The 15975-nt window shown below is 52.3% G+C and overlaps 1 protein-coding gene across 1 annotated transcript; it reads left to right on the top strand.

Annotated features, from left to right (window-relative positions):
• The first annotated feature begins 9718 nt into the window (after positions 1–9718).
• Positions 9719–15587, top strand: LOC100829785 (proline-rich receptor-like protein kinase PERK2). Its single transcript, XM_014898265.2, has 9 exons — positions 9719–9942; positions 10011–12769; positions 13171–13698; positions 13784–13873; positions 14003–14073; positions 14171–14247; positions 14341–14488; positions 14615–14779; positions 14895–15587. The coding sequence occupies exons 2-9, from the start codon at positions 10288–10290 to the stop codon at positions 15219–15221; spliced, it is 3888 nt and encodes a 1295-aa protein (XP_014753751.1). The 5' UTR covers positions 9719–9942; positions 10011–10287; the 3' UTR covers positions 15222–15587.
• Positions 15588–15975: the final 388 nt, after the last annotated feature.

Below are 15975 nucleotides of genomic sequence, written 5' to 3'. Positions count from 1 at the left end.
GCGATTCCACCACCCACTAAGCGAGGAGCTTTGCACAGCGGCTCTAACCATTCTCGGCTTCTCTCCCAAAAAGGATGCCCAAATCTCCTTGGAAAAAGGGCACTCAAGCACCAGGTGCCTCGCTGACTCCAAAACCCGGTCACAAAGTGTTAGCAGCCCTGTTCACCATCCAACAACAGGCGCGCATGAAGCCCACGTGCCGGCCCACCTCCTAAGGCCCAAGAGGATCCGCAAGCCCAATACACGCTACATCGGTGGCGACTGGGAGAATCTCCACCAAGGCTGTACTTAAGTAGCGATCTTCTTCTTCGACAAGGCATCTGTTTAGATCACGGCTTTGAACTTGGCGTTGGCGTTGTTCCAGCTGGCTTTTTCCTTTTGTTCTTGTATTAGATCTGGATTGTAGTTCTTAAACTCCACCGAATCCTGAAGTAATCGTAGTGCATCCCTATCAATTGGTATCAGTCGCCACTCACCACCCTTCCAATTCCCTCTGTGATGGAAACTCGTCGACTTGCGGAAAAGCGTGCGGAGAAGCAGGCGCAGGTTGCGTCGCTGGATCCGGCGATTCAGGCCGGCATCGAGCTCGGTTTGGAGGCAGCAACCGAGACCATGACTGCCAGCATCACGCTGGCAGTAAAGGAGTCACTCGGTGCTACGATTGCGGCGGCGGTGCGCGATTCGCTCTTCCCGACGCAGAAGCGTTTCGATGAATTGGCTTCCTGGAAGTCCAATCTCGAATCCCGTGTGACCGATCTACACACGGTGGTGCTCAACATCCAGAAGGCGGGTGCGCCTTCGAGTTTGGGTGAGCTTGCGACCGATCCAGCGGGGTCTCCTCACGGCACATCAGCCGGAGTGGAAGGCGATGCTGGCGCATCTCATGGGCCTGGTAGCCACGGCTTTGTCTTCACGCAACGGGCTGTGTCGTTTGGGGCTCAAACCCCTTCGTCACACCCGGCCAATGGTACGCCTGATTTCACTTTACCCATGACTGCAAATTCCTCTTCTGCACAAGTGTTTCAGAGTCTGGGTCATGCTTCTCATGTGCTGTTGTTCCCTTTGTTTTCGGGTGAAAATCCCAAACTCTGGCGTACCCTGAGCGAGCAGTATTTTATCATGTATAATATTCACCAGTCGTATTGGGTCTCCATGGCGATGTTGAATTTTAGTGGGTCTGCTAGTGTTTGGTTGCAATCTGTTAGGGATAAGATAGATCGCAATCGTTGGGATGAAATCTGTGCTCTCTTGTGCACTCGATTTGGTAGGGACAAGCACCAGGTCCTTATTCCTTAGTTTTATGACATTAGGCAGACTAGTACTGTTACATATTACATTGAGCGTTTTGAGGAATTAGTTAATCATCTTGCTACATATTCTGATGCCATTCATACTTTGTATTTGTTGACCCGTTTCGTGGAGGGGTTGAGGAAGGACATTCGTGTTGTGGTCATGGTGCAGCGTCCCCATGATTTGGACACTGCATGTTCCTTGGCGGTGCTTCAGGAAGAAGTGGGTGATGGATATAAGCGTCATCCACATGAAGAGGTTCCGCCGCTTCCTTATGCTCCGAAGACTGCGGTACCATTGCCATTACCACCTCCTCCTCGGCCCTTGGCTCTTCCTGCTCCACCTATGCATGATGCTCGTGGGAGTGAATTCTCTCGTTCTACCATGCTTTTGGTAGCAGTAATAGCAAGGTTGCTGCTCTGAAGGCTTGGCGCAAGGCCAGAGGCCTCTGCTTTAAGTGTGGAGAACGTTGGAGTAAAGACCATGTTTGTCCTTCATCTATCCAGCTGCATGTTCTGGAAGAATTGTGGGATGTTATGGATCTTCAGTCTTCAGAAGAGTATGAAGACAGTTCTGAAGCTGTGTTGGCACTGTCTTGTCAAACCGTGTCAGGAGAAAATGCTCCCGAAGTGATGCAAGTGCAAGCTTGGTTACAGGGCAAGGAAATTTTTCTCTTGATTGATTCGGGCAGCACTACTTCCTTTGTCAGCTCTCACTTGGCTAGTTCTTTGATTGGGGTACAGCCTCTTCAGAACTCTGTACGTGTGAAGGTGGCCGATGGTGCTCAGTTCCAGCCTCCAGTGTACTTCTGAGCTGCGGAATTGTTCTTGGTTTACTCAAGGTCATGAGTTTACAACCACTTTCAAGGTTCTGCCTCTTGGTCACTATGATGTGATTCTTGGCTATGATTGGCTTAAAGCTCATGGCCCTATGGAAGTGGATTGGGCCACTAAAACTATGGTGGTCAGTGATAAGGGCTGACGTGTCCATTTGCAAGGCATTGTCTCAGCTCGTTCCACTTGCTGTGCTATATCTCTGCTGCAATGCTGTTCTTTACTGCAACATGCTTCCCTTGCTGAAGTTGTTCATGTCTATGAACTCGCACATTCCACTGATGTGGGCGAGGAAGCTTTGCCTGTCAGTATTTCTGCGGTCCTTCAGCAGTTTACTGATGTGTTTGCTGAACCTACCAACTTACCTCCTCGCCGAGCCTGCGATCATCGCATCGAGCTGGTTCCAGGCGTTCAGCCTGTCAACATCAGACCATACAGACATTCTCCTGAGCTGAAAACTGAGATTGAACGTCAAGTACAGGAGATGTTGGACAATGGTATTATTCAACCTAGTAAAAGTTCTTTTTCTTCTCCTGCAATCTTGGTCAAGAAGAAGGATGGCACTTGGCGCATGTGTAATGATTCTCGTCAGTTGAATGCATTAACAGTGCCTGTCAAGTTCCCTATTCCCATCATTGATGAGTTACTGGAATAACTTCATGGAGCTGTCTGGTTTTCCAAGTTGGACTTTCGTGCTGGCTATCATCAGATCCGTTTAGCTGCTGGTGAAGAGTACAAGACTGCATTTCAAACCCATACTGGCCAATATGAATATAAAGCGATGACTTTTGGTTTAAGTGGAGCCACAACAACCTTCCAAGGTGCTATGAATGTCACCTTGAAGTCCTGTTTGCGCAGATGTGCGATTGTATTCTTTGATGACATCTTGGTTTATAGCAGAACTTTGGATCAACATGCTCTTGACCTTACTGAAGTCTTGTTGTTACTGCACCAAGATCAGTGGTTAGTGAAAAGCTCCAAGTGTTCTTTTGCTCAGACTCACATTGCTTATTTGGGCCATGTAGTGAGCGCTGTTGGAGTAGCAACTGACAGTGATAAGATCAAGGATGTTGCAGATTGGGCCTCTCCTTCCACTGTTAAGGAATTACATCAGTTTCTTGGTCTAGCAGGGTACTATAGAAAATTTGTCAGACATTTTGGTATCATTGCGAAGCCCCTCACCAATTTTAGTGGACACCTCAAGCTGAGCAAGCTTTTCAACTTCTGACATCAGGTCTTATCACGGCTCCAATTCTGGCCTTACCTCATTTTTCTGTGCCTTTTGTCCTTGATACCGATGGCGCTGATACTGGGATAGTGTAACAGCCCGAGAGCAACTTTTACATTTAAGCCCTTGTTTGGACCTGTTTGTAATTTATTTAAATGCTGCGTGACAATTACATTTGCATCCATGCCATGCCATGTCTATTATTTGTGTCACATGAGTTTTAAACTTGCATCTCAAATTGTGGTTTGAATGCTTGTTGTGTAATTTGGCTAGAAGATTCAAATATGAATCACCCTCCTTTGAGTTTGAATTCTTTTCCCTCTATTTTTCAAATGAGATTCAAATGGGTTTTGTTTTAAACCTTTGACCCCATTTGAATATTTTCCAAATACTAGTACCATATTTGTTTTCTCCTACTTCTCAGCTATTCAAAAAGGTGTTTGAAATTTGAATCCAAAAACTATTTGCAAAAACAGAAAAAGAAAAGGGAAAAGAAAACCTTACCTGCTCACTTGGCCCGAGCCAGCCTAGCTGCCTCGGCCCGCCTTCCCCGCGCGCCGCGCAGTCCAGCAGCGCGGCCCAGTTTCTCTCCTCGCGCGCGCGGCCCGCCAGCGCCCGCGGCCCAGTTTCCTTCGCGCAGCGCCCGCGTGCCGTTTCCCCGCAGCGAAAGCGCATTCTGCGAAATACGCCACCTCTCACATGCCCGTCTTCCTCCTCACCTTTTCTCCCTCCCGACCGGTGAGCCCCCGGGCCACGTCCTCTTCGACAGCGACAGCCACGCCTCCACGCCGCCTTTATAAGCTGTTCCGCGCCCCTCCTGCTAACCCTAGGCCAGCAAAACCCTAGCCCAACTCCCTCTCTCTCCGCACGGCGCCGTTGCCCCTCTTCGGCCGCGAGCTCGTCGCCGACGCGCCACCGTCTCCGGCCAAACGGCGGCAAGCCAACCGCGTCGTCAAGCGCGCCTCTCCTTCCTCTACGACTGGGTGCAAGGAATTGGAGCGCGGACGTCTACACCGACGCTTAGGTCGTCTTCCCCAACTCCGGCCGCCGCTCGTCTCCGGCCAAATTCCGGCGAAACCGCTCGGCTATTCCTCGTCAGCTTCCTCGCACGTCGCCGGGGTGAGTTGCTCTTCCTCCTTCCTCTTTCCGCGCCGTTTTTCATGCACCCTAGCGTCGTAGCACCGCCCGCGCGCCCCGCCGTGCCGCCGGCGAGCTTCGGCTCGTCGCCGCGCCGTCGTCTCCTTAAGGACACTGTGGTGGCCTTCGTGCCACCTAGGCTAGTTGTTTCCGCGCGCTTCCATTTTTCCGAGTTAGAGAGTCCCTCCGCCGCTAGCTTGGTTGCCGGCGTCCATGCTCGCCGTGGCCGCCACGCGTGCTCCCAGACCGCCCGTTTGGGATGGGTTAAGAGGGCTTGCGCCCTGGATCTTGTAAGATCCGAATCGCAGCCCGCCTGGCCACCTCGCTCGTCCGTTCGCTCGGTCAAACCAACCCGGGTTTGATCTCCCGTGGGCGCAGGGTAAAATCCCCACCTTTTTACTCTTTGGCCACGTCTGACAGGTGGGACCCGCTGGTCAGAGACTGCGGCAGCCAGCTTAGCGCGCCCCGCCTCGTTAGCTTGTCCGGGCCCGCTGTCAGCCACATAGGCTAGCTGCGCCCGCGTAGTTTTAGTTCTCTGCGTGTTCTCCTTTGTTGTAAAATTCCAGAAATTGTTTTGTCTTGTTTAATTCCTAGAAAATGCATGCTATGTCCTATTTGGGCAAACCATATATGTTTTGGAATCAGAAAAAGGCAAGGAATTTAACTGTGTAGTTAGAACTACATTTTGAGGCTTCAAATTTCAAATCTGTTCCAGATTTGAAATTCAAACGTATGAACTTGTTTAGTCTCTAGTTTAAAATTGGTAACTCTTCTGTGGTTAGTGTAAACATCAAAATTGATCCCTGTAACTTGTAGAACATAGTAGCATACTTGGTTAGGCCATTTGTGTATTTTAAAGCTGTTGTTTACCATGATCTGGTCACCTACTAGTTAACTTTGTTGCTAAATGGAATCCTTTCATTCGCATATGGTCGCATCATGTTGTCACATGCCATCTCATGTCGTATTGTGCATTGCACCTATGAATTGTTACTTATTTGCGTATTGTGTGATTTGGATCTTTACGATAGTGACTCCGACTTACTTCGTCGACGATCTGGGTTTCCCCACTTCTTCGGATCACCTCTCTCGGTGCCCAGCGACCGAGAATCCAGGCAAGCAGCCATTCCTTGAACATGTTGATTATACCCAATGCCTATCTCTCGTTCTTGCATTAAGTTACGTTCTCAGTTCTTGTCACGATGCCTCTAGGACTGCATAGCTTTAGTCAGCTTTACTCAAATGCCTGTTGTCTTGTTCCTTATCCTATTACCATGTCACCTGTTTGTTATTGTCCTAGTGGGTCATTAGAAGTCTGCATAGATTGCTAGTCTAGCGTCCTTACTTGGGGTTTTACAATTGCTACATCCACATGATACTTTTCTGTATTTAGTTGCAATTGTTTAAATTGTGACCTGTTATTACCTGCACAAGGCAACGATGGGAGGCCGTGCTAATCCATTGGTGTTTTGTTCCATTGGCGCCGACCTAAGGACTGAGTTCTCGTTTTCGCCGACCCAAGAAACTTCGCGCTAACCACTCGTGGGAGAATATATGGGTTCCCCCTCGGCTTAGTACTCGTTTCATAGCTCTTCCAGGGGCCACATAGTTCGGGCGTTCCATTTGGCATATCGCATATACACTGGTGTTGTGTTTGGAGACTTGTTGTCACTTTGCATACATATAGGATTAGTTGTGAGGTTTGGAAACGTCATGTCGCTCAATCCTGCCGGCACATGCTTTTGCGTGTGTTCCATGCTAGTGGCATCAAGGGTTGGACGAATGTGTACGGGTAAATTGGCACACCCTGCAAGGATAAATCTTTCGGAAAGCCGTGTCCGCGGTCATGAACGACTTGGTTGGTCATTACTTGATCATAGAGAACTCATACCAATTAATCAACTTAACCTCTTAGACTTGAGTAGTAATTAGCCTTAATCATGGATATGCTACATTTGCTTAAGTGTGACTGCCTTTGGATCATTTCCTCACAAGGGGTTGAGGGAGTGATAAGAGGTTGTGTTTGATTGGTGTTAGTTATTAGTTCATTACCTCCCTTGGTAGACGCTCCTTATCCTCTATCTAGACGAAGTCATTAGTGTGTCTCTCCAGATATATCGCTGCTACACAACCCATCTTTTATCCATCCTTTGAGACTTGTTGCATATCTAGTTTAGATCTCCTGTAAGTCTTGCGAGTACTTTGTACTCAGTTGCTTTGCAACGTTGTTTTTCTCTAGAGTTTCAGGAGGAACAGGTGAGTGGCTACTTCGTGGAGTTTGACGACGACAGCTTCGACGTTTAGCCAGAATATTCCAGAGCAGGGTTCTGTGAACTTGTGGTGGCTCTCCTTTTCAGTTTCAGTCTCTTAGGCAATAATTGTAACTTGTCCGTACTAGGGCCTATTTTGCTTCCGCTGGTGGAATGATGATTGTGGACATGTGTCCGTGAGTTGTAATAACTTTGTATTTTGCTCTATGTATGAGTTTGACTTAATTCTTGTGTCTTAGAGTGATGTAATGATATCATTGTTGTTCCAACCTGCGGTGAACACATTGCGTGTATGTTGTGAAGTGTTCATCGTAGGGAGGCACTGGGGCTTGATTTATGCGTGAGTTAGCATTTGGGGCTAATTGCATAAATCGTCCCGGGGTCTCACAGATAGGAGCTGTGTTACAGCAGCAGGGTCATCCTATTGCATTCCTGAGCAAAGCCCTTGGTCCAAAAATGCAAGGCTTGTCTACTTATGAGAAAGAGTTTTTGGCCATTATTATGGTAGTGGATCATTGTCGTCCTTATTTACAGCATGCTGAATTTACCATTCGTACTGATCATCGTAGCTTAGTGCACTTAGAAGACCAGCGTTTGCATACTCCTTGGCAGAAGAAGGCATTTACCAAGTTGTTGGGATTGCAATACAAGATTTTTTACAAAACGGGCGTGGATAATGGAGCCGCCGATGCTTTGTCTCGCAAGGAACATGATCCTGTCTTGCACCTTTCTGTGGTATCAGTGTGCCAGCACTACTTGGCTAGAGGAAATTCAGTTGGGCTATCAACACGACACAGTAGCTACTAAGCTGTTATCTGAACTAGCTGTCGGTCCTTCTTCTCATGCTCATTATACTTTGGATCAAGGTATCATTCGTTTCAAGGGCAAGTTGTGGTTAGGAAACAATGAAGCTTTACAACTGAAGGTTATTCAAGCTTTACATGACAGTTCTTTTGGTGGCCATTCTGGTTTTCCAGTCACCTATCAACGTGTGCGCCGTTTGTTCCATTGGGCTGGTCTTAAAAAACAAAGTGAAAGCTTATGTTCAAGGTTGTCAGATCTGAACGAGTTAAATACCCTGGTTTGCTCCAACCTCTTCCTATTCCACCTCAGGCTTGGCATACTATCTGTTCAAGCTTGTTGGCACCAACTTGAACATGAGTATTGCTAATCATCCTCAATCTGATGGCCAAACAGAGCACGTGAATCAGTGCTTAGAAATCTATCTTCGTTGCTTTGTTCATGCCTTCCCAAGGAAATGGTCTCAATGGATTTCTGCAGCTGAATACTGGTATAACACTTCTCCTCATTCGGCTATTGGTGTTACTCCTTTTAAAGCACTCTATGGCTATGAGCCGCGGCAGTGGGGTGTTGACTCTACCGATGCTCCTTCTCGCACGGATGTTCAGCAATGGATCAGTGAGCGCTCTCTAATGAATGACATGCTGAAGCAGCATTTGAATCGTGCTCGACAGACTATGAAGAGTCAAGCTGATAAGCATCGCATTGCACGCGAATTCGCTGTTGGTGATCAGGTTTTCCTTCGCCTGCAGCCTTATGCTCAGAGTTCAGTGGCAAATCGTTCCAATCATAAGCTATGTTTCCGGTTTTTTGGCCCTTATACCATTCTGGCTCGCGTGGGTCCTCTCAATTATCATCTGGACCTTCCTGCTGTTGCTCAAGTGCATCCGGTGTTTCATGTCTCTCAGCTGTATCGTGCTATCCCTCCATATAGGCAGGTATCTTCTCACCTGCCTTCTGTCACTGATCACTTGTCAGTTCCTGTGCATGTGCTGGAGACACGTTGGCGCAAGCGTGGCAATGCTTTGAGGGAGCAAGGTCTGGTGCAATGGTCTGGTTCTATGGCTGCTACACCAACCTGGGAAGATCCAGCCGAGTTGCGTACTCGGTTTCCTGCTTCCACCGCTTGGGGGCAAGCGGTGTTTCAAGAGGAAGGGAGTGTTAGCAGCCCTGTTCACCATCCGACAACAGGCGCGCATGAAGCCCACGAGCCGGCCCACCTCCTAAGGCCCAAGAGGATCCGCAAGCCCAATACACACTACATCGGCGATTGGGAGAATCTCCACCAAGACAGTACTTAAGTAGCGATCTTCTTCTTCGACAAGGCATCTGTTTAGATCACGGCTTTGAACTTGACGTTGGCGTTGTTCCAACTGGTTCTTTCCTTTTGTTATTGTATCAGATCTGGATTGTAGTCCTTAAACTCCACTGAATCCTGAAGTAATCGTAGTGCATCCCTATCACAAAGCCTGCAATGCTCGTCGTGAAGCCATCCCCTGGCAGCCAGCCGGTCTCCAGTCCACAATCTGTTCTGGAGAAGAAGCCACGGGAAGAAACGCATTTTGCCCTAGCACCGGCCAGGTTTTATCACGCCTTACCTCTGGCTTCAGTTTGGAACTCGGCCTGACTCCCTGAATGAAAACTGACCATAATCGAATACGCGGCCCACCAGCTGAAGGCCATTCAGAATTTCAGATATCAGAGAATTGCAGGGACTTCAGAGCTTGTGAATTAGTTGACACAGGAGTTAATCTGGGTGCAATCTCTGGTTGGATTAGTTTAGCAGGAGTGGAGATTACTTGAAAGCAATCTCTGTGAGAAAATAGAAACAGAGCATGTCATGTAGTCTTGGTGCAGGGGAGGGTGAGGCGGTGGCAGAATTAAGAGGAAGGGGGTGATGAAAGACGTCTACCAGTACTTTTGGTACCTAGATACTGATTGTAAACACGGCCCCTGCTGGTAAAATTCACGATTCGTCTTAATCATGAAGCTGCACATGTACTAGTACTACTTGCTGGCTTACATCTAAAGAGAGACAGTAGTCTAATGACTGACGACGGTGAGCACTGTTCATACGTCCAACGATTACACAAAGCCCACGGTCCGGCAGAAGATGAATTATATGTCCTGGTAGAGCCATTAGCGCCTCCGTCCTGCTCATTAGTTGGTTATAATCTCATCTCATTAGCTGGAACTGAAGCCTGAAGCCAAGCCGATCGATCCATCGTAGCTTTTGACTCCCATCGCTATCTGCCGTGCGCAATCGTTCGGATCGAAGTTTGTTTGGCAGGCTGCGGTTAATCCCATCGGACTCTCGACTCGCTTTAAGCCTAACAAGTCCTAACTCCTCCTAAACAAGTTACCATATCTGCTGGTTAAACTGGTACGTAACCAACAAAATCTTCTTCAGTTCAAAACGAGAGTATATCTCATATCTGCTTCAAACCGCAGCTTCCAACAATCCAACTTGTCGAGATGGAGCAGGCCAGGCGGTAAAACAAACCAGAAAAATGCATTAGACGGGTAAGATTTTAAGCTGCAGATAAACCTGTTCCTTAGGCCGGGATAAATACTGTTCGCTTCGAGGATTTTCGCCCGCGCCTCCCTGCATTGCATCGTCCCCGAGATCGATCGCCTCTTCCCGCCGCCGCCGTTAATCGCAACTTTGCAAGTGTTTCTGGGTCGGGGAAAGCGCGCGCAGAGCTGGACAGTGCAGCCGCCGCGTCCCATGTCCGTCCCAGCGCCGGGGGCAAGCCCGTCACCGCCAACCGATCCTCCCATCGTCCCATCGCCGCCGGTTGATCCTCCCGTCGTCCCGTCGCCACCAGTCGATCCTCCCGTCGTGCCATCGCCGCCAGTCGATCCGCCAGTCGTCCCAACACCGCCGACCGATCCTCCGCCAGTTCCCAGGTGTCCGTGTCCCCTTCCCAACCCACCGCCGGCGCCCGCTGCTGATCCTACACCGCCGCCTCCGTCCGATTCTGTTCCACTGCCGCCGCCCGTGATTCCCACGCCAACACCGTCGCCGCCAGCCGACACTGCTCCGTCGACCCCGCCGCCTGCGCCATTGCTGCCTCCTCCTGCCACGCCCGTCACTCCCGAGCCGCTGCCGACTCCTCCATCTACGGACACTCCCGACCCGTCCCCGCCGGCGCCGGTTGTTCCGATACCCACGCCGCCTGTCGCGCCGGCTGATCCGATTCCGCCCCCGCAAACAACCCCTCCGCCTTCGGTGGCGCCAGTGGTTCCAACTCCAACTACCCCGCCTATATCTTCTCCCCCTCCTGCCCGGGAGACGCCAGTTGCTCCCTTGCCATCTTCGCCTCCCCCGCTGCCGCCTGTGATGCCAGCTTCCCCGCCCGCAGATTCTGCTCCACCGGTGACGCCGGCTGACCCGTCGCCCCCGGCGCCATCTGCTCCTCCCCCGCTGACACCTGTGGCCCCGGCTGACCCGCCGCCATCTGCTGCTCCACCGGCACCTTCAGCTACGCCGGTGACGCCAGCTGCTCCGCCGGCGCCTTCAACACCGCCGGTGACGCCAGCTGCTCCGCCGGCGCCTTCAACTCGGCCGGTGACGCCCGCGGTTCCGCCGGCAGCTTCGACACCGCCGGTGACGCCCGCTGTTCCGCCGGCAGCTTCTACACCGCCGGTGACGCCAGTGACGCCCGCTGCTCCGCCGGTCATGCCTGCAGTTCCGCCTGCACCTTCAACTCCGCCGGCGACTCCAGCTGCTCCACCGGTACCTTCCACGCTTCCTGTGACGCCTGCAGCTCCACCGGCACCTTCAACTGCGCCGCTGACGCCAGCTGCACCACCGGCATCTTCTACGCCTCCGGCGACGCCCGCAGCTCCGCCGGCATCTCCAACCGCGCCGGTCACGCCGCCTGCACCAGTGACGCCAGAACCGTCGGTACCGGTCCCATCTGCGCCCGTGACACCTGGGCTACCAATGCCTTCTCCGGCGGCGCCCGCGCCGTCAACTCCTTCACCGGTTCCTCCGATTACGCCAGCTCTACCAACGCCATCTCCACCTTCCCCAGAGGCACCAGCAGCGCCAACGCCAACGCCACCTTCTGATCCGGCGAACCCAGCAGCACCGCCAACGTCATCGCCTCCGTCGCCGGCGATGCCAGCACCTCCAATGCCATCTCCAGTGGCGCCGGCACCGCCGATGCCATCTCCGGTGGGCCCGGCACCACCGACGTCGTCTCCGCCATCTCCAGTGGGCCCTGCACCACCAACGCCGTCTCCGGTGAACCCGGCACCACCATTGCCATCTCCTGTGGGTCCGACACCATTAGTGCCGTCTCCACCATCTCCGGTGTTGCCGGCGCCACAAACTTCGTCCCCGCCATCTCCAGTATTGCCGGCACCACCATTGCCGTCTCCTGTGGGGCCGACACCACTAGTGCCATTGCCGCCCTCTCCAGTGTTGCCGGAACCACCAGCCACGTCCCCGCCATCTCCATTGTTGCCGGCGCCACCCGCCACGTCCCCGCCAGCTCCAGTGTTGCCGGTGCCACCTGCCACGTCCCCGCCTGCTCCAGTGTTGCCGGTGCCACCAGCCACGTCACCGCCATCTCCAGTGTTGCCGACGCCACCAACATCGTCTCCGCCTTCTCCCGTCAACCCGGCACCGCCAACACTGCTCCCGCCGTTTCCAGCCGTGCCAGCACCACCAATGCCATCTCCAATCAACCCGGCACCGCCATCTCCGGCGACCCCTGCGCCAGCAACTACACCACCAATGCCAGCGCCAACACTGCCATCCCTGCCAACACCAGCCGCCCCCGCGCCAACGACACTACCAATCCCACCGCTCACCCCGGCTGCTCCAACGACACCGCCATCGCCCGGTCTTCCACCGGTCACGCCGCCTACGCCATTCCCAGGCACCGGAGCTCCGTCCATGCCGTCGCCTTCTCCGCCTTCGACCGCACGGCCATCCCCTGTCGTCGTCACTCCTGCTCCTCCTGGCGTGACACCGGCGCCCCCGAACGGCCCTCATGAGGATCCGCTGGCGGTTTTGCCTCCATCGCCGTCGCCGTTGCCCGCGCCGTCGCATCATTCGAACAAAGCATTGATCGGTTTCACCGTGACGGTCTCGTCACTCATCGTGCTGGGCCTCGTGGCCGGGCTGGTCTACTGCTTCCTCAGGAAGCGCCGGCGCCGCCGCCGACGCCGCCAACGCCCTGCTCCGCGCCCGTCGGGTACGTATGTTTTACGCCAGCATGTTTTTCGACCAGGATTTTGATTAGGCATACGCTTGTTACATTGATCGGTAGACACGTAAGTTTGTTGACTCACAGTACTAAGTGGGCGGTTTGCACGCGGGCGCAGTGCGCCACCCATCCACCCACGTCAGAGGAGCAATTTTAGTTTTGTTGGTGATCAATGGTGTTTTTCTTTTCAAAGTGCGCGATCAAATCAATGCCAACTTGCCCAGTAAAAGCTAATCACCTGCACGCGTGCAATCAGTAGAGTACTCCTACTGGCTACTGTCTTTCGGTCGGTTTAATCCAGTACCACCAGTAGTTCTACATCCTTGATCAATCTTATACTCATCGTATTATACTAACTCATCATCTCACTGTTTTGTTGCATGCACCAGGCGATCCCTACGACCAGAGTCTCCCTGTGACATCACCGCCGAACCAATCCTCGCACCAACGCTCCTCGTCCGCGCCATTATCAACCATCCCGCCAACGTACCCAGCGCCGCCGCCGCCACATCCCGCCGCATTATCTTCATGGCAGAGCACCGGCACCACCACGGCCCACGGGCTCGCCTCGGCCCCGCAGCAGCCGCATCCTCCGTCGCCTCCGGCGGTGACGGGCGGCACGGTGTCGTACGCGGACCTGTCGGCGGCGACGGGCGGCTTCTCGGACGCCAACCTGCTGGGGCAAGGCGGGTTCGGGCACGTGTACCGCGGCGCGCTGGGGGAGCGGGAGGTGGCCATCAAGCGGCTCCGGCCCGGCAGCGGGCAGGGCGACCGCGAGTTCCGCGCCGAGGTCGAGAGCATCGGCCGCGTCCACCACCGCAACCTCGTCTCCCTCGTTGGCTACTGCATCCACGGCGACCAGCGGCTGCTCGTCTACGAGCACGTCCCCAACAAGACCCTCGAGTTCCACCTCCACGGTACGTTTATCACGCGCACGTCCGTGGCTTTGGGACATACGGCCGGCTTTTTCTGACTTCTGACGTGGTTTTGGATGCGTTTCAGGGAGCGAGGACATGCCGACGCTGGACTGGGAGCGGCGGTGGAGGATCGCCGTCGGGTCGGCCAAGGGGCTGGCCTACCTGCACGAGGACTGTAAGTGGTCGCTAGCTGCTCCTTGTAATAATCGGAGTTTCTGAATGCGAATCGATTTGGTTGTGAACTTATGATTGATTGATTGGTGATGCACTGTGGAACTGACTGACTGATCTTGGTTGGTTTCAGGTCATCCGAAGATTATCCATCGCGATATCAAGGCGGCCAATATCCTTCTGGAGGACAATTTTGAGCCCAAGGTACAATGATGAAACCACATTAAAAATATTCCAAGTGTATATATAGCCCAAAGGTAACATATTCATCTCAGACTCTGAGCATTTGATGTGCGTTCAGGTTGCGGACTTTGGGCTGGCCAAGATCCAACACGGAGAAGACACTCATGTTTCCACGCGCGTGATGGGGACTTTCGGGTGAACAAAAGAATTCTTTGCGTGCCTTCGCTTTCCACGAATGAAATCCTCGCTAGGACTAGTAACGATAAAGTTTGCTCTTTTAATTTGCAGGTATATGGCGCCTGAGTACACCAACACTGGAAAAATAACTGAGAGGTCCGATGTCTTCTCCTTTGGGGTCGTGCTGCTGGAAATTATCACCGGGAGGCGACCTGTCCTGTCACCTGAGCCGGACATCGACGAGACTTTGGCGTTTTGGGTGAGTAGCCTGAATGCTGGTTTCTGAAGTTCAAAACTTTAGCTGTCCTGCTTTTGTTAACTGTCATAGAGTTCAGTTAAATCAGTTATGCAAGGACTAGATAAACTTTGGTCATTTTTGGTGCAGGCGAGGCCTCTGCTGACAAAAGCCATCGAGGAGGATCAAATCTCGGACGTGCTGATCGATCCAAAGCTTGAAGCCAACTACGACGCCCACGAAATGCAGCGGCTGATCGCCTGCGCGGCCGCCGCGGTGCGCCACACGGCACGCTCCCGCCCCAGAATGAGCCAGGTGAACTAAACTCTTTCCCCACTCCCAGAACTTCCGATCCCAGCAACAATCTATCTTCTGCCTCAGATTTCAGCAGAAAACTAAACAATGAATGATATGCCGCTTGACGACCCAGATTGTCCGGTACCTGGAGGGCGAGCTGTCCGTGGAGGCCCTGAACGCCGGCGTGGCGCCGGGGCAGAGCGACACGCAGCCGCTCGACGGCACGGCGGAGCAGCTGAGCCGGATGAGGAAAATGGCGTTCCTGCGGGACCCCGTCACCGACGACACGCTCGTCAGCGAGGCCACGAGCGAGTACGGGCTGTACGCGTCCAGCTCCAGCGGCGACGGCGACGGCAACGCGGACGTGGCCGGGCGGCACTCCGGCGAGGAGGCCGGCCCGTCGGAGAAGATGAGCAAGCGCACACGCCCCGGGAAGCCCCCGCTTGCCACGAGCCCGTGACGTGAAGTCGTGAAGCAGAAGTCCGGTTGGCTATTCGATTTTGCCTTTGCGTTTTTAGGATTCGAATTCAGAGATTTTTCTTTTCTTTTTTTGGTTCGTAAAGCAGGATTCTACAGTGATACTATACGTGTAGAAAACGTAGTACGGAGTAGTATGCAAAGTTGATAGGAAAGTTATTTTTTGAAGAGTTACCGAGAACAGTGTTCTGCCATTCGTTTTGGTAGTTTATACATGTGTTTTCTTCGTATTATGTGTTGAGCACGCGTCTGGACATTTTGCATCCACGAGTACGTTTTCAGTTCACTGGATGAGATTGTATCCGAGGAGTTTAATGATCTCCTCCCTCCGTTTTATAATTCTTCGAAATCTTACGTGTATCTAGACATTTTTTAGGATCCAATTTTGGGCAAATTTGAGACAAGAATTATGGAACGAAAGGAATAAGCCTTTTTCGAATGCTCAACTTTGACATTTTGACAGAACTGCAGGTCTAAAAACCATTTTTACGTGACTCACTTTGTGTCCAAAAGCTCAGTTCACGCTACTGCTGAAGTTTTTTTTTTTATTAAGAAAACCATAGACCATAGAGTAACTATAATGTCTAAATTAACACAAAGGGAAAGGTAGCTTTCCGACCTGAATATCGTAGCGCACTATTTTTGCTTCATCACCGACAATCTTTTTTGTCCTCGCATTAATGTGAATGGTTCATTTATATTTTTATGTCTTTCACCACTTCTAATTGCGTCGGCTG

Source organism: Brachypodium distachyon, chromosome 2, assembly GCF_000005505.3.
Source record: "Brachypodium distachyon strain Bd21 chromosome 2, Brachypodium_distachyon_v3.0, whole genome shotgun sequence".
Taxonomy (NCBI): domain Eukaryota; kingdom Viridiplantae; phylum Streptophyta; class Magnoliopsida; order Poales; family Poaceae; genus Brachypodium; species Brachypodium distachyon.
Note: the sequence above shows the minus strand (reverse complement) of the source record. Positions and strands in the feature narration are given on the sequence as shown.